A 22,474-nucleotide genomic window follows, 5' to 3' on the forward strand; every position below is an offset into this window, starting at 1 on the left:
TAGAATTTAGTAGGTGATTGAGTAAGTAGTGTACAGTATAGAGAGAAAAAGAAATTTATGGCACTCTTGATCTTCTCTTGTGGAATGTTAATTTTGATCATGATAGCCTGGATTTGTTTTCCTTTGTATTTAAAGTATTAAAAAAAAAAAAAAGTATTTTCAAACCTGCTTTGTTAATTGTTTCCCTGTTGCACAGGATATAGAGGGGGAATCTGCATCTGGAAGTCATATCATAGTGCAATTCTTGTTGGGTTGTAAAGGCTGGTAACTTTGGAGGTTTGCTGATGGAACAAATTAATGTTTATGTAATATATAAACACTTAAAATGCAGTTAATGTCTGCTGGTTTTGGACTGGTTCAAGTCAAATATTACCTACTCAGAGATTCATGCAATGACTAGTAATGTTCTCATTCCTAATTTTAAAAGTCACCTAACAATGTGTGACTATTGATTTTTTTTTTTTTTTTTTTTTTTTTTTAAATGTGGTAGTTCCACAGTCAGTTTAAGCTGGCACAGGTAACTGCTGAAGTTGGAAGAGCAGGTAGTTCCGCACTCCCTCCACCTCTCATCTCCCTCGCCTTCCGCTGGAGTGCATGTTTGTGTGGCTAGTTGTGATATGGTGAGGAATCTGATCTGGATGGAGAACCATGTTATTTTTTGCCAAGCTTTTATTTTTCACCTGTATCGGTGTCCTTTTGGTTCACTACGCAGGCACTACTTCTGGCATGCAAAGTGGGTAACAGCAGTGAATGAGTGGTTGAGAATTAAAAATGCTTCTGCCACCACTTCAAACTGATTAAGTTGAATAGTGTAGGTTAGAATAGGAAATCACAAGGACAGACTGAAATAATGACTTTGTGACAGTAATTGAAAGTTCATGTGCGATTTATCACATACAACTTAACACACAACAGTAATTCATTATATAATGGTATTTGTGTCTTAAATTGTTCAGGGACTACATGGAAGAGGAGCACATATGTTTGTAGAAGCTTGAACAATATATGAAACAGTGCAAGTAATTGCTTACAACTGATATACAGTAAAACTTGTGCAGTAGAGTGTAAAATAGCCATTAGTATGACTTTGAAACATAAAGAAATTACTCTGAAACAAAAAGGACACAAAAAGAAACATAGAAAGCAATTTACAGTTAATACACCCAAAAAGGAATTACCAGAAAACAAGGAAGAAAGTTTAATATTTGATTCCCTTTCATTCTTACATTCTAGCAAAGAAATTCTATCTGTAAAAGTTGGTGGGTTTTGGTTTTATTTAACAGATTTATTTACGAAATTTGTCTTCAAGAAATAAGTAGCAGCAAAAAAATAAACAGGTAGCTCCTTGCAGGACTCTAGTGGGTGATTCTTGCACTGTTTGATAACTTTGCTGAATTCATTCATTCAGTCTGCTTCTGTGTTTTCTTTTTACGTGCATTTTGTGTACAATTCCTGTACTGTGTCTGGGAATATAAATTCTATGACGGGTAAAAATACTAATGAGATATTGAAATACATTGCAGCTTAGTTGTAAATTTTAAACTTACAGTTTGATGTATTTTCTGATGTAGTAATTAGTAATGATAACATCTAAATAGTATGCATACCTTTTACATACAGGAATGTTTTCTAAGAACAGGTTTAAAAGACAAGAGTCTCTTTTCTTCGTTTTCAGCTATTAAAAACATTTGAGTTGAAAATTCTCCATTATTTCTGGGAAGGTATAGAAACATCATTCTTATACAATACCTATGGTAATATAGTAGTTAACATGAACTGAATTTCCAAACAGCAATATCTGATTCAAATGACTAACTGAGCGTTTTATTTGAACTCCATATGAAAAAGACCTAATTAAATGATCTGTAGACAACAAAATAAGTTACCATTTTTCCACTGGTATTTTAAAAGGAATTAGGTTATGTGATATCTTCCATTTTGTTTTTAGATGAAAACTCTATCAGAGATGCTGACATTTTTCCTTCATCTCCCGAAATTGAAAGAGGATCCACCCTGAAACTATTTTGTGTTCTCGGAAAACGCTACACACTTCACAGAAATGCAAGCCACATCATCTGGAAATTGAATCATGAATTGATTGCTCAGGAAAACTATGACATTGTGAACGAGACTGTATCTAGTATAACCATCCATAATTTCACTTACAGCAAAGCTCATGTGAAATGTTTCACTAAGTACTTGGGCAAAGAACAACTTTTGGTTCACACTGAAGTTAAATCTGGCTGTAAGTAGAAAAGCAGGAAAATGAATTTTAATATTTTTTAATAACTTACTGTAAAAATTTTACTTTTAAAACAACTACTTTTTTTTTTAGCATGTGGCACTGTAAGACACCTGTATTCAAGTATCTTTTTTTTTTTTCTGAAATAAAGCATCAAATTGCAGGCATTCCTTACTGACACTGGTCCATAACCTCTTTGACCCTGACTTTTGGCCAGCTGAAGTGAGTAGAGGTTTTCTGTTGAGTTCAGAGGGTACTGGTCTGTCCCTTTGGTTAAGTCTTTTGTCTAGCCTGGCCAACTTTAGCTTTCTCCAGGAAGGATTTCCTCTCTAATCCTCTGTTCCAAAGAAATTATAATTACCGTCTCTTACAGAGAAGGTTACAGGATAAATATACAAATTCTCTAATTTATTGAACGGATTAAGTCCAGATTATACTAATGTATGCCTGGGGGTCCCATTCTAGTAAAGAAGCAATAAATGCAGAAAAATACATCTGTGGAATAAAAACCAGCAGAAGGTATTGCCTGTCTGCGAAGTTTAGCGTGCCATAAGCTTGTCAATAAAAAAAAGGTCTTTTGAGTGTTATATTAGGTGGGACAGAAAAGTACTACTTTGGAGAGAGGGGTTTTTCAATCAGTTTATTTCACTGGGTGCAGTTCTCTTCCTTTCAACTCCAATTTCTTCTATCGAGTGAAGAAGTCTGGTTTTAACAAAGAAGTCTTTGAGGGTGTTACATTTTTATGGATGACTTCAGACCGTAGAGATTGCAGAGGATTGTTTCCTTTGCGCTATCTTGCTTATAAGATAAAGAGAGTCCAGAATTAGCAAACTCTTCAAGGTCATATAGGTGTATTTCCCCAGGAAGTTATCTTCTGCACTCTGAGGTCATGCAGGCTCTTGAGATTAGGGGTTTTCATAGGTTATGTGGTTAGACATTCTGGGAAGGAACCAAGAGGAGTTTTATCTTTCAGAGAATGCCTTTTCCTGAACTTTTGTGCTGTTTCTTTGTTTTCCTCTTACTCTCTGGACTGGCCTTGAGCTACAGGCATGTTGTGGGGGGTACACTTAGAGGTTCAGGACAATGTATGTAGTGGTTTGATATAAGATAGTTAATGAGTTACTGCAAAAATACCTTCAGGCCCACTTAGTTAAGTACTTCTGAGAAGTAGTTGGAGAAAATCTCCCTGTCTCCCCAGGGGAAGAAAGAGTGGTTTTGATTTTGGCTTTCTGAGGAGTTTTGAGGGCAGTAAGAAATTATAAAATGGAGTGCTATGTAGGACACTTAGTGAAGTTTGCCATAACTTGCTTTTTGACCAACAAAATCAGTTGTACATTAAAGTTACTTGTTTTTACTGGACTTTTTTTTTTAACCTTTGTCACTGTAGTTCCACCGGACACACCAGGAAATATTTCCTGTATTTATTACGTTGAGACTGAACTTACCTGCACCTGGATTTCAGGAAGAGAAACAAATCTTGATACAAACTATACTCTTTACCGAAAAATGTAAGTATACGATGTACTGGGAACTGGGTTGCTGGGGTGAGATCACCAGTTCCCTTCCCTTCATATCCTGACTTCTGTTTAAAGAAAACCTGGAAACATCATGGAGTTCAGAGTCATGGCATTTCCTCAGTAAATTCAATTAATTTGGGGTTGGTAATGGTTGGAAATGTTAGTCTGGCACCTTTTTAGTACGCTGTATAAAGGAAATGAGCATTCTCAACCCAACATTCAGTAGACTAATGTTTACATCAGAATTGATACTCACTTGTTTCCTTGAAGTAACATTACTAATTAGATCAAAAGCGGAGTGAGCTTAGGTACAAATGGAGAATGTCCCACTTTGTTGGGAGTGTTACCCAGAAAATTTCTGTATTACTAACTGTAATTTTTTTGGATGGGTAAAAAAGATTACTTCCTCCTCTACTTTAAACAGTTCCCTGTTAAACCTATTAAAGCCCCTGTTACTCTGCTTGACACCAGTAGGATTTAACCTAGGGACCTTTGGAGTCATAAGGTTTCAGTGAAAGAACCTGGAGTTAGTTGTCCTTTTTGGATTGCTCGCATCTGGGGATTTGAATTTACAAATTTAGTGTTTTTGTGACCCCATTATAGAAGCATAAATACTTGATTCTTTCAATTTCCGTTGAATTTTAAATACTGTTTAGGAGCTTACTTTTTCATGAGTTACTGTGAAAATGGTGAAATCAGTGTTGTGCCAAGGCAGATCTCAGATACAATTTTGAAGGTGATAGCACAGATACTGTCCCAAAGATACTTGTCAATCTGTTCTTCATAATAGTGCTGCTTGTAGTGCTTTTTTTTCTGCCTAATGAAGACTGTAGGTAATATGATTTCATGAAGAGTTTTCTAAAATGTCTAAAATTAATTCTTGAGAACTGGAAGGAATTCAGACTCCAAAGGAGACATTTTCTTATTGTAAGTTATGCTAGCGTATGGTATCTTCTTTATTTAAATGGTAGGGCAGGAAGACATCTTTAGTTTTATCTCCATTTTAGGCTTGATATTTTAGGCTTCCACCTTCATTAGGTGGAACTTTCTTATTCCTTCTAGTGTTTCTACATTTTATAACTTAGCTGAGTTTGTGAAACCATAAACTAGAACTGCTGTTGAAAGTAAGTTTCAATATTGTTGCTTCCTGTACCAGCACAAATTCTTCTTTAACCACATAGTGAACTGGATTGCAGAACTATTGCCAGTAAAATCTAACCATTAATTTTAATCCAGATAACTCTCCAGCTGAATTTACCATATGACTACAAAAGCACTGGTACAAGGGGGCAGAGGGCTGTGGATGGAAACAAACAGCCAGGCATGTTAGGGAAGGTAGGACTGCTTCCTTTTGCAGCAGTGCAGGCTTACAGTAGCTTAAAGATGTTCATGAAATACCAGCCTCAAACTGTTTTTGAGTTGCACGAATGGTCTGCTTGCTTACTGCATAATATGAAATATTTAACACAGGCTGCATATATGAGTTTTTATTTATTGAAGAATTTCTCTGTGGGTTGGTAAAATGAAACAAATTTCCTTAGTTTTGCATCCCACACTACTTATTATGAAAGTATATGCTGTAAAGACAACATATTATCAGTGTTCTTTCAGGAAAATCTGTCAAATTTCTATTACCTTGTAATAGCTTGGCAGTGGTACAATTTGGCTTTTCTTTTTTCTATATTTAAAAGATGAACAAAAGCTTATTATCACATAGTTCCATGTGGCATGTGTTACTATCTATCTATATTTTTAAAGGAGGTCTTGTGTGGGAGTTACATGATTTCACTTCTCTTTGAGACTTTAATCTAATATAATAGTAGCATGTGGATGCCCTATTAAGGCATTTTTACTCTTCATTACTGCTCCTGAAAAGTTGTCTTGCTAATTGTAATTAAAACTAATTGAGTCTGTGCAGGCTATTTATATGCATTTCAGCAGCAGTGCAATTAGGAAGGAGTATTCGTTCGCACAAATATATGATCTAAGGAGATGTTCACTGATAAAAATGTCCTGCCACCTCAAAAACATATAAATAATAATTAAATAGTAACCCAGCAATCAGTTTGAATTATTGTGAGAAAATCCTCTAATTTCTAACTCCTTTTATTTTTCTTTTTTGTTTTTTAGGATGACAGAAGAAAGGGTGACTCTTCCAAATACAATGGGCTCCTGCCAAAGCAAAACAGAGTCATGTTCATTTTATTATCCAGATACTCCATATAGTAGTTCTTTTTGTTTTCAGGTGAAAGCTGAAAATATTTTGGGTGAAGCCTCATCAGATTGTGTTTCTATACCTATGGAAAAAATAGGTAATTTAAAAAAAAAAAGAGTTAAATAAAGATAAAGCAGTGTATGTTGAACTGACTGCATCCACCCCAATTCTTTTTCCCTCCTTATAGCATACAGGTTAGAGAACTGTGAAACAAATTGTGTGATCAAAGTTGCTTTACATAGAAGAAAATAATGAAAAAATAATTTTTCAATAAAATAGTTTTGAAACTATTATTTGGGTTTCATTTGGTTTTAAATTGGTTTCAGTTCTGAAGTGTCATCTAATTTTAATTGTTAGCTAAAATTACGAAGTCTCTGAAATTGCATTTAGGGTTTAATAAAATGTTTCATCCTTCCCAATTTTTTTTTCATCAAAATTTGGATGCTTCAGATTTAGTTGAAGCAAGTCTCTTGTTATGTTTTAATTGATGGCCTTTCCATGTAAAATTCTTCAAACTGGTTGGTGCTACAGCAGCAATTTTCAGCAATTTCTTGGTCTTACCGAGAGGTGGTGAAAAATGATAGTGTGCTGTATTCATACTATGAAATGTTGAACTACAACAATTTTTTTAAGCTGATGTCTGATGTATCCGTTATAAACTACTAAGTTTTTAATTATTAACAAGTAAAGGCTATATACTAAAACTTTTTGTCAAACTAAGCGGTACTTGGACGGTACTTTTGTATTTTTGAGTGGTACTAGATGTCAGTGCAATATCTGGCTGTAAATGAATAGTGATATAATTTCTCCAGGTCCGCCCATCATTTACTCTCCTATTCTGCTTTCTGGTTAGGAATGTTAAAAAACCACCTGTTCTGTGATTCCCAGGAGCAATAATAATATTTTGTCTACCTCTTCTCCCTCTGTGCTGTGCTGCATTTTCCTCTGTTCATTTTGGTGTAGTTAATCAACAACCCTTTCAACTGAGTATTTTTGCTACAGCACTCCATCAGCTCTCTAGCCATCTGCTCATTACTCCCTGTGTTCAGACCTGCTGTGGCTCCTCATTACTTTCCACATCATCTGTACCTCTGTGCTAATGCATTCTTTTCCCATTGTCTCCTTCACAATTCCCTCCCCCTCAAATTCTTTTCAACTGAGTTCTTCCCTCATCTGCAGTTTGGATTTGACCTTGGCGTCCCCGTTCCGCTTCGTTTCTTTTCCCTGCTGTTGTCCCCGAGTAGTATTCTTCAGTGCCGATACAGATGAAAGAAATCTGCACATCTGTTTGAGAGCGGGTTTGTCAGCATTAAATCAGTTATGTGTGCAAGCTCTCTTATAGATAACTTCCCATATGTAGAGTTATGTCTATAAAATAGACCATCATATGAATACTCTGATAGGATGTACATTATTGGGATAATAATTAAACTTTTTGGAACACACATAGACAGAGCAATTCTGAACTTTCATAGAAGCATTTTCCCCTGTTAATGTTTTTGTTTCTTCATTCTAGAGAAATTTGAACCTCCTGAAATACTTTCAGTTAAAAAAATCACTGGTGTAAAGCAATTGCTTACAGTAACCTGGAAAATGCCTGAGAAAATTATCCCTTCACAAGATTTAATTTGCCGGGTTCAATATAGAAACTTGTATTCAAACTCTTCGGTAAGCTACATAAATTTTCTTCTGAATGTTAGCTTCTTTGTGACTAATTTCTTAATGTTATAAAAGGCTAAATAGAAAAAAGGCAACAAGTAGTTGGAAATAATGATTAAAACCTTGTTATTTTAGTGGAGCATGATTATGTATGCATGATCTTAAGATCATTGTTTTGTTGTCTAGGATTAATTGTTCTCTTCCTTTTGCTCAATGTCTGTTTTGGTACGTACAATACTTCTGCATATATTTCTGTGAAAGGCTAAGGGATGATCTTAGGCTAAGGGATTACACACACGATCAAAATATTTTATTTTCCTGTTGCATTCTGGTGATGAAAACAGCAGCATTTACTCCCAACCACAATAGTTGAATCAGATTAAGATACATTAATTTTCAAGGGAAAGAAAGTATAAATTTTGCAAGATGAAAAATAAGGGAAGTTATTTTTCTGAGTTTGTCTTTCTGACACTTAAATGGAACTATTACAGAAAAAACAGTATTTACTCATTTGCTTCTTTCAGATGGCGTATTCCAATACTCCTCAGTATGGAAGTGATTCTGTTTGCAGTCTTACTGTTCCCTCTTCCAAATTTAAGAATGGGCCAGGTTGCTTGGCTTGTTTTTTTAAGTTCATTAAACTGAGATGTCTGCCTTGACCTTACTATTTTATACTTTAAATGTGTGATTCTGGGAGAGAAGACTTCATCAGGGTCACTAACAGTAGCCCTCAGAGCTTTAAAAAAGTTCCTGGTAATAAAGGTGTTTCTAATTAGCAGCATCCTCACATTCTCATGGCAAGCATCTTTACTGAAGATATGACATAATTAGTTGTTGGATTCAGGATATAATATTTGGGATGATCTGATGGACAGGATGGCTCAGGTCCACCCAGGATATTAGAAACTGAACTAATATTTATTTAAAAGACCCGTTCAAGATGTTTATCCTTCTGGAGTCAAGACACTGGTGTCCTTGTGATGCTTACATGCATATGAGATCCTTCCCAAATGTCGAAAATATTAACATTTTTGCAAAGTTACAGCATTATTGTGTATTGTGTCTATTTGTTAGCACCTGCATAAGAAATCACTTGCCTACTTTTTCACTATCAAATACGGTCTACATCCATTTTCTTCCTCAGAACTTACCTGCATTTTTCCAGACATTCTAGAGAAAAAATAGTAGCCATGATCAGTAAAGACAAAAATCCAGTGAGTTTAGTTCTGTAGGATCTGACAGGCATGATTCATAGTTTTGTCTGTAGCCAATCCAATGGCAATGGCCAACAAATACAACCTCAAACCATCAGTTAGATATAGGAGCTGTTTTTCTGTCTGTCAGCGCATACGTGCAAAAAAAAAAAAAAGTTTGAGCAAATGACAGATATTTTCTTGACCTTTTAAGCCTTCCTACCAAAACAATCTAAACAGTTTGCTATGAACTCTTTTTACTGAGTGAAAAACAGATAACGTATTTTTCTACTTGCATATACTAAGTTTCTATTATAATTAAATGTTGTTAACAGCCTTTGGCTAGTCTGGGGTGTCTGTAATTCTATGTCAGGTTCTAGAGGAGGTTGGTAATAGTTTTGAAGCCCTTTTTATTGCAGGTTGGCTGAAGAGTCTGTCACCTAGCAGTGGTCTGTAGATCCCTGAATACATTGTCATAGAAGCAGTTTTCTATTTTTGACAATGAGTTTCTTGAGATCAGAATGGACTAAAATTTTGTGTTTCATTAGGCAGTGCCCTTCCCATTATGGTGTTCAAAGGAGTGGGTGTCTGCATTTTGTATTGTTATAGTTTGATTCACTTTTCATTGGAAGGTTCAACTGGTGGAAGACAATAATTTCTTCACAGGTTTTTGGCCGACAATAATTTCTTCACAGGTTTTTGGCCGACAATAATTTCTTCACAGGTTTTTGGCCCTGTTCTTGTAAATCTATGTGACATTACTACTTCAATTTGGATCCCAAGAGGGAATCTTCCTTATTCTAAAACTTACCTTTGACCTTGTTAGAATTTAGCTAGCTCGAACATTTATTTTGCATCTTTCTGTTTCAGTCATGTGAAATTTGAGAGGAGGAGAGTTGTTAATTATTGATTAATTTTTGCAATTTGGAAGAGAAGACATTAATGTTGGTGTGGTGATTATATCAATCCTTCAGTACACAAACACTTAAATCTTTCTGTAGTTCCTGTTGTTTTCTTCTACTTCTGGTTGTCAGTCCAGTTGAGTTGATGCATCAACTCCAATTCCTGGTTTTCATGTCTTCTTTCAACTTTTGTTTTGGAACAACAGTCTAGCTTCCGGCTTCCATCAGTGAGATGTGAGTGGGCTCCTCTTAAGACAAGGAAATTGCTCACCTTGTCATTATTTTCCAAGAAGATTTTGCATCAGTTATTGCTCATACTCTTGTCATCCTTCATCACTTAAAGGCTCCATCTTCCTTTTTTTTCTCTTGGTACCAGAATTTTCTGTGTTTTCATTGGTCTTTTCATTTTAATCATATGCTGATAATCTTTGGGATGGCCTGCAGCCACGCTGATACATGGCTAAGAGCTAGAAGACCCTGTAACTCAGAAAAGAAAAACAAGAAAAGAAACAAGTACCCAGCTGGCTCACAAGCTGCAGGTGGTTCCTGCTTCCCCGAGGGTGCTTCTGCTGTGAGGTGGAGCTGTATCCAGGGCATTATGGTGATACTGGCTTTAGCAATACCCAGTTGCTTCCCACCAGTGGGAACTGCAGTCATCCAGCACCTCCTGTGCCAGCACAGCTGCTCTAGAGTCGCGTGTGAGCTGCACACGGTTCAAGCCACAGGTCGTTCAGTACAGACCTAGTTTTGGCTCAAGTTTTTCAAACCCCGGAGTTTTACAGGAAGAATGAAGATGCTACACAGAAAAATGAAATATGAAACAAGTAATTTTGAGTTTCAGAGGAGTGAGGTGGGAAACATGAAAACTGCATCCTTTGTGTTTTTTAAAAACTAAGTCATATATCTACATGCAATTTTATAGCAAGTAATTTTTGTTCATGTATCTACTTTCAGGAATTTGTCACTGTCCCACTGAATTCTGCAGAGAAAACAGGATCATGTAATCTCACAGGTCTGTGGGACTCCACGGAATATTCAGTTGCCATTCAGTGTATCAGTGCTATGTCAATATTCTGGAGTGAATGGAGTAGAGCGAAAACAGCAAGCACAGAAGAGAAAGGTAGGCTAACTATTTAGTAAGTTTTTCTGTGGTTATACTTTGGGGCATTAGGATTTAATATTTAGAAATTTAGAATTCTGTTGTTTACACAGAACACGTATTTTGTTTAAATATAGAAGAGGGAAAACTGAAAGGCGAGCAAGGAGTGGAGGAGATTTGAAAGGTGATACAAACAACATAGGGCTAAGGAAGAAAATGGGTGAACAGACAGCGAAGAGAGGAAAAATTAAGAGTGTAGATGGAGACTGAACGTTGCTAAGTAGGATGGTAGCAGAAATGTAGTGTAGCCAGTATGTCCAATAAAATGAATCATAAGCAGAGAAATTAAATTGCCAGTTATAAAACAAGACTAGAAAATCTCCTCTAGAACTTAACAAATAAAAGAAAGCAAAAGGAAACTTATGGAAAGAGAGAAGCTGTACTAATTAGGGAAAAAAGGCACAACATTACACAATGGAAAACTTTTTAATAAGTTGCGCTCAGACTGTATTTTTGAAACCTTTTGATTGTTTTTGCCATCTTACACTATCTTTTTAATATAACAACAAATTTCAATATATTTTTGTGTCTTTACATAGCTCCTTCAGAAAAAGTGGATTTGTGGAGGGTAATTGAGTCTTCACACTCAGCTGGAAGTAGATCTGTACATCTTATGTGGAAGGTATATACTCTTTTTGTGAATTGATAACCCTATTGGTATCATGCAGCTGATGTTGCGTTGAGGTATTTTGGTGTTTTAGGACATACAACTGCCAGGGGGTTTTGCTGTCATCAGAAAAAACCTCACTGAACTAAAGCAGAATTGAAAAGGCTTTTGTTTACTGAATGGTAGATGAATAGAGTTTTGTAATCTGTGCAGAAAGGAAGGGTTTAATTGTGTTCAGATCACTGGAAAATCTGATTGAAAGTCCTTACAACTTCTCTTAAATAATACGGCTTACCAAAGCTGTGTTTAAATTCGATTTAATCTTCTAGTAGAGTGACCAGAGGTTTTTTGTGATTCAAATCTCAGTATTTGACTTTTGAACCTTTTGAACAATGAACTTGTTCCAGCTGACTGTCCTGAAGATGGGACTGAAGAAAGTACCTTGCTTTTCTAAATATAGTATAATATAATAAATATATATAGTAAATATATATTTAAATATATATTTATATATATAAAAATAACATATTTTTATATATATAAATATAATAAATATATACAGTATAATTTGTTATTTGATCTGGACTCTTTAATACAGTATATACTTTTGATTATACAAATAACACTGTGAAACACTTACTACTGCATATTTTTTTAATAGCCATTAAACAGCTTTCCACCTTCTGGGAGAATTCTAGGCTACAAAATACAGTATTTTCCAGAAAACAATGCTGAACTTAAAATGACAAACATCTCTACCGATAAGAAAATTATTTTACTTTTAAATGAAGAGGCGTATATAATATCTATTACTGCCTATAACTCTGGTGGAAATTCTCCTGAAGCTATTTTGAGGATTCCATCCACTGATGAAAAAAGTAAGATTTCTCAATATCGTGATATATTTTTCTCATTAACAAAAAAAATTATCTTCCTGACATCTGTTTAAGTTCTGTTATAGTGGAAGCAAAATTGTACTAAGGACTTCTGTCATAGATCTCTATATATAGAACTGTGCTATATACAAAGCTGTGTAGTCTGTTACTTTTTATGAGAACAATACTATCTGGTTGCTGTCACATACCATGTTTTTGTCATAGACGATTATTGTTGGGGTTTTTGTTTTGCGATATAGTTGTTAAGATATCAGCACTTTCTGATGTCTTATTAGACTATTTTATTCTTTTCTGAGTTTTTTTTTTTTAACCTTGGACCTCCCAAATAAATTTATATAGTCCCACCCAATTCTGTCTCCTCCCTCTACTAGGTCATAAAATGGGTTACCACAGGGCATTATTGCAGTGCAGTTAACAACAACATTCAAAAATGTGTTTAATGGAAGTCCCTAAGATGCATCAATGGAAGCAGAGAGAGAAACGTGTTTATTCTCATTTCATATGCATTCCCAGAGTATGCCATCCCACCCACTGCCAGGGTCGGGAAGCTGGTCTGCTCTAGCACAACACTTGTGTTCTTTGGCTCCTAGGTTTAATTCTGATGTCTCTGTGAGCTTTGTATTGCAACATCCTGCTGCCTACCCACGATCCAAAAGAGAGGTTGCATTTGACACACTTGAATCACTTCTCCTACATCAGTTGTTCATGAAATAAGTGCAAGCGTCCCCTTGGAATTGCTCAATAAAATTCCAGTCTAATCAGAAAACTGGATATGTAGATGTGATGTCATCTTGTCCTGGAGGTTGCCGACTGCCTCTCTATCCACTTCTGTATCCCACAATAAATGTTTTTCTGATTTTTCCATGCTGTGACGTGCTTTTTTTCCCCTACATACATCTCTTTTCCCTCTGCTTCACCAGGTCTTTTTTCCTTCTGCTTTGCCAGGTTGGGTTTTCACTCAGACTTTCATTACCTCTGTTCTGGAGGTTGGTGGTTCACTTTTGCTTCACTGTCATTCATGACCTTGCTGACTTGATTTACTGTTATCCTATTGCCTTTGTCATCTCAATCAAAACTTGCTTATCTGCACTACCTGTAAAACTGGCAGTAAATTGGCTTGTAAAATTTTACAAACTGTAAAATTCAGATCCTAAAAGACAGACTGGTCTTTGATTCTGTAAATCTCCTTGAGTATCATCTCCTCAATCCCTCCCCCGCCCCTTTTCACTGTAACAGTTCTTAGATGCTTCATTTTAAAGTATTTTGAGTACATGCCTGTGAAATAGCTATAAAGTAACTTTTTTTTTTAACCTTGACTAAGTCCCATACTCCTCTAAAGAAGCAATCTCAGCTTGCTCTAATTGAACTGGTTTCTTGCTGCAGTTTTTATGAAGATAGAATTGCTGACATTTTCTGTTAAATTTTTAGCTTCTCAGATTATTGAAACGGTGAGGACCTTTACAACAAATGAAGAAGTGGTTGTGGAATGGATAGCCTCTGAACCAGAAGTAACCGAATATGTAGTTGAGTGGTATGAGGAATTGGCGTCAGATCCTTTTGGTAGATCATGGCAATATGTATCAAATTCTACATACTGGAAAACTAACAAAAGTATGTTAATTTATCAGTTACAGCTGTAACAATGTACAGATATATATGTATTTATGTGTATTTATTTATAGGTAGACCGGAAAGAACAAACAAGGATGAAGTCATCTGGTTTTCTCAGACCATTTTAAAAAATAACATTATTACATGCTTTATTGAAATCTTTGCATGTAATTTAATAGCAATATTAACTCTCTGAAATTTTCACGCAACAGGCAAGATGGTGTTTGCTCCCATATAAGATTAGGCTACAGATTTAATGTTTAAGCAGTTCTGTGGCCTGGTCTTACGCCACGAATCTTCCAGTAGGGAGGCCTATGACAGATGTATGCTACTCTAGCAGAGAAATCTACAACCAAAAAAATGAATTTGAAGATGGGAAAAGATCATGTGCCTTCATGTGTGTAGAGAGAGCAAGAAACCTGAAAGAGGATTTGAGGGAGAATTCTACTTTAAAATAAGCAAGTGGAGTGATTGGTCAGTCTAGCATGTTAAGTATCATGTAATCACATTTGTATTATGACCTAAGGCATTTCTAAGAGGCTTCAGTGGCCTTCTGATGCACTGACAGATAGGTGAGGATCTGCACACTTTTTTGTTTCAGAGGCTGACTTTTTTTTAACAGATAATCTCTCTAAGTAGTAATGTTTTGGCTATGTGTATGTCGTTTCAATGAAAAAACAAACAATGTGCAGAGTTCAAGAGATATGTGCAAAGGCAAAACTGTGAATGTTGATGTCTGTGTATATGCCATGCACATTACCTTTAGCTAATGAAATGCATCTGCTTTTCTTTATACATTTGGATTTTTTTTTACAAGTGCAGGAATAATAGTGAAAATGTTTAATATAATATATGTAATATATGTGATAAGTGAATTTTGGATTATTAGTTCTTTGGTTCTCCATTAGTTAATTAAATTTATCAAATTTGGAAGTGGTTCTTGTTCATATAAGGATCTCTCTGAATCCTGTATCAAGGAAAAAGTATGTCCAAAGTTTTCAGAAGACAATTAGCCTGCATTTTCTAAAGTGAAAATGAACACTCAGTTCGTTAATGATGGCTATAGCTAGCTTGCCCATGAAATTTGTCTTACTGGCTCAGACAACAGTGATTTAAATACTGTTTCTGTGATACAGTAAAACAAATTAAACAAAAATCTGTGTGAAGTAAAATTCAAGAGCAGTTTATCAGACATTGAACTGGGGTGGGTGAGTCTTGAGTCTTACGCTGAAAATTGCACTATTTCAGCAATTTACTGTGAGGAATAAATGCTATTTATAGCTGTTCTCAATATATAAAACCCCCAACTTTTCTCCTCAGCATTATTGTGGGAGATCTTTGTTTACCCTAAGCACAAGTCACATCAGAAATGTCAAGGCAAATTCAGACTTACTGTTATTCAGGCCTGATTCTGGCATTCTGACATGTGGGCCATCATAACTTTTGCTGAGTTGCAGTAGGTGTAAGGGACTGAAAAAGCACCAGAGAGCTGATATAATGCAGGCATCTGTCGATAGCCATTATTCTTGCTGAACGAGTTGCAGAGCTTGAGGAGGAGTGGTCTAGGAAACCCTTTACACTGGTTTCATCCCACAGGGTGTAAAGCCACAGATGTGTCCTCTCAGAGTTGATGAGAGTTGCTTGTAAGTAGGAGGTGCACCCTGCTGATTACTTGGCTGCTGGATTGTTCAGAGTTCAAAACTTCATTTTCAGAAGCTTGAACTATGTCTTGAAACATATAAAATTCTACTGCAGAGATTTAACTTGTACAATTGTACTTTTTAGTCAAGCTGGTTAGAAGCAGATCTGCAGTTGGCAAAACTGGAACATCAGTGTAGAGTTAAGAGATGGGGCTTCATTGTGCCTTTTAAGCTGTTTGATGTATGAGACAAAACTTTCTTCTGCAGGGCAGTAAACCTAAAGGTATGTGAAATTAAAAATATTCCTGGAAGTATCATCTTATACTAGTTATTTGAAAATAAAAACTACCTCCAAAATCTTAAACTGTTACGAGATGAGTAAGTGGCTTCATACAGAGAAGCTGTATAAGGCTGAGGTATAATTACCCATTCAAAGTATTTCTAGTGAAAAATGAGTCAGAAACCAGGTGCTCTTATGAATACAACGAAATAAAATTCATTGTGTTAAGGGCAGTAATGAGCATTCGAGGCAATAAATATATATTGTGCTTGCTAAAAAGTTGAAGAAGATAGAGGTCTTTAACAGTATATTTAGAACTGCACTGTGATTTATTCTACTTCCATTGTATTAATCTCACATAGAGAATTGTATGTAAATATTCCTTTTTTTCCTTTACAGAAAACTTTAAACCATTTATATGCTATAACATCTCAGTGTATCCTCTCTATGGAAATAAAGTAGCAGCTCCATATTCCATACAAACTTATGTTCAAGAAAAAAGTACGTATTTTAAACTAATAAAGTTGTGAAAGGTGTGTTGTAGGCTGTCTCTGAGGGTGTGTTATCTTTGAGCAATTTGGTACTGACATTACTGAATGAGAAATGTAGATGCTGGAAGAAACCCAGGATTCAGGCTTCCTGATTTCTGTTCATAGATCAGCTACTCAATTGTTCAGTAAAGAAAATTTGTATCTTGTGATACAGGTACGTTGCTGCTTGAATCCACTCATTTGTTGTAAAGCTTACATACTGTATACAAAGCGGTTGGAAAGAGTATAGCCACAAACATGAAACAGTTCTTTAAACTGGCTATCTCTTAAATGTTACAGCTCATTTAGATATATAATTAGACTTGATTTTAATGCTTGACTGCATTTTTCAGTCCTAATATATGAAGAAATTCTACCCACAGAATAAAATGGATGGTTTGAAAAGCTTGCTTTTTGTTAAATTTTATAATGTAATAAAATATTTGCAGTCCTGCACATTAAAAAATGGTAAGAAGCCATGACGTTTCCAATTGGATAGAAACTGTGGATGAAATAGTAATTTTTTGGGGGGGAGGGGAGGAAGGTTTCTTTATTTGTAGAAGTTTAATGTGAATTCAGTGATTTATGCAGCCAGCTGTAAGAATATAGTTTACTGGTAATTTTAAGATTTCAGGTGAAAATGTCAATTTGTGTGTGTGCGTATATAGGTCTATGTAGGTATGCACGCACACACAGTACAATGCACTACTAAACAGCATTAATTACTAGGAAGAGGTAATGGAGTATTGTATGTTTGAGTTATACTTACTAGCACAATTAGAACTTTGTTTCGAGTACTTTCCTTTTATAGGGAGCTGTGACAGTACTAAAGGTTGTCAGAGAATGGGATGGAAGATACTTGTTTTAAAACTGAAGCACAGAGAACTCTTGTTTCAAAGTTAGGAGTGATGCGCGTGAGGTGGTATTGTATAAGTAGGAAGACTTTGTCTAATGTAATGGGCAAAGACTGGGGGTGCTGGAGACCCCAGCTGAATCTCAGCTCAGCCAGAGACGTCCTGTGTACATAGTGACCTTGCACCTGAGTTCCCTCATGAGTGCATGTGGATGTTTTACCTCTTGATCTCTCTCTGATGTTTTGAGGATAGCACCTTTTAATGATCTTGAGGTATTCGGATGCAGTAACACTGAGAACTATGTAAACGCCAGAATAGATGAGGGGAAGTATTATCAGAAGAAATCACACATTAAAGAGGGTGAGAAAAGTTAAGGTCTATATCAGAGCACTAAGATGACATATTTACTTGTACGTTTGTTGCCCCTAATGTTACTGGTATGTGTGAAGTAACACAGATGGATAACATTGTGGAACTTAGACTATTTTATTACTTTTTCTAATTTATAATGCTTCTGTGTAGAGCCATCAGAAGGACCTGTGGCTGACACAGGCATTCCAGGGAAAAATGAAGTTACAATAAAATGGAAGGAGATTTCAAAGGGTAAAAGAAATGGATTTATCAGTAACTATACAATATTTTATAAACCCGAAGATGGAAAAGAATTGAGTAAGTATACATTAAACATCAATGCTTTCAACAGGGTTATGACAATGTGCTGTCTGAAGATAGTTCTTCTCATAGTTATTAGCACACTTTGTTATTGTATGTTATAAATATGTCTGAAAATACTGGTACTAAAATGTGGCTTACATAAAGATGAAAAAAATTATTAGGTTTAATTAAAATGATGGGGTATTCTAGTGAATAGTCCCTGCTTTAATAGTACACGTGTATTCTTGCTCAGTTTCTTCTGAACTTACTTTGTACAGCACTGCTTGCTCTCAATCTTTTTTACTATTAGTATTGTACTACCCATGGTAGTACTGACATGACTGTTGACCACATCGTCCTTTCTGCTTCTCAGATGATAAATCAGAGATCTCCAGGTGATAAATTTAGTCAGTGTATGGCAGCACTATCATTCCTCTTCCCTTTCCAGACAAGGATGGAAACTCATATACGAGAGGCTTTTTGCAGATTGTTCTCTGTTAACAGTTAAAAAAAATCAAATTTGCAGGATTATGCCAAATTAGTACTATTTGTCAGGTACTTGCTGTTTTCCCCTTTCATATATGTACTAGTCTCCCTCCATCTTCAAATCTCTCTTCCATCATGACACACCTCTGAAGCCAATGGAAAAAGTAATGACAGAAGTAGAGGAGCTAAAGTGGAGCTAAAATATTGGAGAGTTATAGATCCTGTGCAAATTCATGAATTTGAACCTTGTGAGGGTTCAGCGAATTTATAAGTTCCATGCCTGTCCTTGGAAGGATGCCTTTGCCAAGCCCTCAGCTTCTGGAACAGTATGGTGGAAATTTTCTGTAAAAATGTTTTTACAGTCAGTTTTATAATAAAAGCAAAATAGCAAATGATAGCCAAGAAGCTAAAATAAGCTGCCAAGAAATAGTTTCTTTGGATGTAGTTTTTAGATTAATTTCTTCAAATATGCTTGATTTTCTGTGCTTGGTATTGCTTTTCTGCTCTGGAGGGTGATAGCGTAACTTTTTGAGTGTATTCTTAATCTTCTACCTCAGGAGTAGTATCCATACAAGGTGTCAGTATAATCCTATCAATTCAGAACTTCTCTAGCCTAAATCTCAGCAGAATCTTTTATGAGAAGTGTTTCGGTGACCTAAATTTGTTCTTCCTGTATAGATTATGAAGAATGCTGTTGGATCATTCAGTGCTTCAGAAACGGTTCTTTTTCCTCCTTTGTTTTAGGCATCACTATTAGCAGACACCTGACATAATCTTGTTTTAAAAAGATCTCGAACTTACAAATCTTGTGATGTCTTCAGTTGCTTCTGGATTTCCAGTTTGGAGCCAGGGCAAGAGTATTTTTGGTATTTTTAAATTAGAAAGGGGAAGCTGATTATTTCTGCCAGATTCAGTCCTCTACATGCAATTTTTCCTGCCATGTTGGTTTCTGAGTAATTTAATGCTGACTGCTTTGTGCGGGGTCATGCTCAAGACACACAGCCTCATGTTATGGAGCCATATGTCTCCATATTACTTCTAACGTAAAGCTGACTGTGCACATTTTAGGGGTTCAGATTAGTTTCTTTAGGAAATTAGTTTTAAATAGCAACTCAAGGGAGTTAAATTTAAATGGCAAAACCCTACTGTACTGATGTTTTTTGAGGCTTCTCTGATGTCACATCTTTTTGATAAGAATAGAACATGGAGTTTGTGCAAGGTGACTTCACTGATGGCCTTTTAACTCTAGAACTTCACTTTCCCCTCCCTGATTTAAGAGAAACTCAGTTTGTTAAATCTCAGGGCATATTGTATCATATCTATTTCCTGAGTGTTTCTTGACTGAACTGTATGATGACATGAGTTGGCTTTGACTTTGTGCACCAGAAAATGTTTTAGTGACTTTAATTTCATAATATGAACATACTTTTAATACTGTTTGTAGACATAGAATGTTAGGATATATGCCCTGCTTCAAAAAAATTTAAAAGTGAAGCACATCATACTAATTCCAGTAATGGAGAAGGTATTGGAAATGTTGAGTTCTATTCAGAAAAACATTTTCAAACTTGGAAAAAAAATCCAGTTGATTTTGGCTTTCCTCTGACTTTATTGGGGTGGTATCCCAGTGCTGATAGACTGCATCCTTTTGCATGATCAATGTCTAACTGCATGTACTAGAAATACAGCTAAATTTCACAAGCTGCAGAAACTATTTTAAGTTCTTAATTTCTGAGCCTAGGTACCAGGAAATAAAGTTCTCAAAGCACTGTTTTCAATGATAAAATAAACTACAGGAGATCATAATTTGCCTATCTTTAATATTAGCAAAAAAATATGTATTTATTTTTAAAGGTAAACACATAATGGGTTTTTTTTGCCCTAAACTTTTAAGTAGCATTGATAAACATTGATAATTTAAATGTTCTCTCTCAAAGGACTGATAAGGTTGCTTTGTATTTCAATTGGTCTTTAAAATACTTTGTGATCTATCATTGTAAAAGATGCTAAAAAAGTGTTCAGTTCCCTGTACACTAGTGATATAACACTATTTTGTGTGTTTATTGACATAAATCTTCTCCTAAAAAGATGAAACGGTGAACTCTGATGTTCTGCAATACAGACTGAAGTCCTTACAGGCTAATACACAATATACTGTCTATATCATGGCAAGCAATGGAGCTGGTGGAACCAGTGGAGAGCCAAAAACCTTTAAGACTTTGAAATTCGGTAAGTAATATTCCAGGTTAGTTATTACTATTTTAAAATCAGGTTTGGGAGTAAGAGATATAGGACTTCTTTGTTTAGGCATTTGTTAATTTCTTTTTTTTTTTTTTAATTAGTGTTAAACAAAATAAGGAAGAATTACCAACACTAGCTGAATTTAACTCAGTTTCACTGATCATCACACAGACTAAAACCTCAAGATTAGGTCAAAACCCAAAATCTTTATTTTGCTGTCCATAAAGCTGTAGAATTCTATGGATGTTTGTGGGAGCAAGTCTGTATACTGTCAATTATGGGATGGGGTGCCTAACAGTTTATTAAAAAGCAGACATTTCCATCTGAGATACCAGGTTTAGAATAGCTGCACATTGTGTTGCATCTCTTCTGCGATACAAGCTTAGCTCATAAATGAGTGCACAGGTTGTGGCCAGTGTGTGTGTGGAAATATCTTTTCCTGTTTCTTACTAATTGTTTTAGCCAGATTTTACCAAGGAGGTTGGTCTGATGGCTGCAGGTCAGAAATTCAGACACTTTTTCATTTCTACTTCTGGAAGAATGTTTTCAATACATACATAAATTTTCATAGTGGTGGCCAAACTGAAATACAAAAAAGAGCATGAGCTATCCTTAAACTTGTCATGGGACCCAAAGCTAATTTATTTTTTGCCTGTAAATTCATCTGCTAGTTTGCTACTCAAACGCAAGATAAGTTTAGACCATGCTGAGGTCTGGTCTCTATTGCTGTCAGTACCTACCTCTGATAGGTACTTGGAAGCCAGCTCAGAAATCTGTGCACTGTTTCAGTCAGAATTACTGTATTTTTTGTGTATTTAAAACCTATCTCCTGCATTGAATTTACTATTTATTTTGTAGTAACAGGTAGAAGTGGCACTATATGGCAGTTTTAGGTGACTCTAAAACAGGTGCCCAGAGAAGTGGTAGTTCTTCATCCTAGGTGACTTTCAAAGGTTGGCTTGGTATGACCCTAAGCAACCTGATTCTAGTTTCAAAGTTGGATGAGGTGACCTACAGATGTCCTCTCCAATCTGAATTACTGTGTGATTCTGTTAAATAAAGGAAACTTTAAAAAGCAATACATCTGTTCCTGAGATATCCTGAGAAGTCTCATGATGAGCTGCTTTTCTGGCTCAGAATCCACAGAATCCAACTGTGACTTGTTGGATTCAAAATACTCATCTTTTGATACGTCATACAATGAGTACCATACAGTATTCCGACTAATTTTGGCTAGTTTTGACAGAGCTCTTTAGAATTGTGCTAATTAGGTGACCTGGGTGTCGAAAATTAACTGTCTTAAGGGAATACATGAAGAAATAATAAACATCTGTGGTTTTTTTTTTTTTCCTCCCCCTCTAAAGATAAAGATGATGTTCTTTTCATTGCTCTACCCATTGGATTAAGCATGTTGTTTCTGTTAGGCCTTTGGATAACATGCATTTTGAAAAAACACACGTGAGTACGTTTTCTACCTTCTAAAACTGAATGCAGTCAGTTACTTTTAACTTGTAAAAGGCAAATTTTTATATATCTTAAATGCTTTTGTTGGGTTCCAAACCAATGTCAAATTAAGAAAATAAGCATTGGAGTAACAAATAACTAACCATACAGGTTATTTTGTAACTGCAGTAATTTCAGAAAGTGCAGTAAATCAGAATGAAACAAATAGGAGAAACAGATTTACATATCATCTATATCAGTTTATGGAAAACGCTACATGCCACTTGCAGTTCCATGGTGAATCGAGTGAGGGGAGCATACTTCAAGTCAGTTACTGAGAAGTTA

General features: G+C 35.6%; 1 protein-coding gene across 1 annotated transcript in view; it reads left to right on the forward strand.

Moving 5' to 3' along the window:
• Positions 1-22,474, forward strand: part of IL31RA (interleukin 31 receptor A) — a 38,364-nt gene that overhangs the window by 11,704 nt on the left and 4,186 nt on the right. Inside the window, exons 4-15 of the mRNA XM_076362030.1 lie at positions 1,949-2,245; positions 3,630-3,750; positions 5,890-6,071; positions 7,491-7,642; positions 10,683-10,848; positions 11,427-11,509; positions 12,156-12,372; positions 13,819-14,001; positions 16,321-16,422; positions 17,828-17,974; positions 20,534-20,674; positions 22,051-22,144. Of these exons, the coding sequence (XP_076218145.1) occupies positions 1,949-2,245; positions 3,630-3,750; positions 5,890-6,071; positions 7,491-7,642; positions 10,683-10,848; positions 11,427-11,509; positions 12,156-12,372; positions 13,819-14,001; positions 16,321-16,422; positions 17,828-17,974; positions 20,534-20,674; positions 22,051-22,144 (1,885 nt within the window). The remainder of the gene's footprint in view (positions 1-1,948; positions 2,246-3,629; positions 3,751-5,889; positions 6,072-7,490; positions 7,643-10,682; positions 10,849-11,426; positions 11,510-12,155; positions 12,373-13,818; positions 14,002-16,320; positions 16,423-17,827; positions 17,975-20,533; positions 20,675-22,050; positions 22,145-22,474) is intronic.

Source organism: Aptenodytes patagonicus, chromosome Z (assembly GCF_965638725.1).
Source record: "Aptenodytes patagonicus chromosome Z, bAptPat1.pri.cur, whole genome shotgun sequence".
NCBI lineage: Eukaryota > Metazoa > Chordata > Aves > Sphenisciformes > Spheniscidae > Aptenodytes > Aptenodytes patagonicus.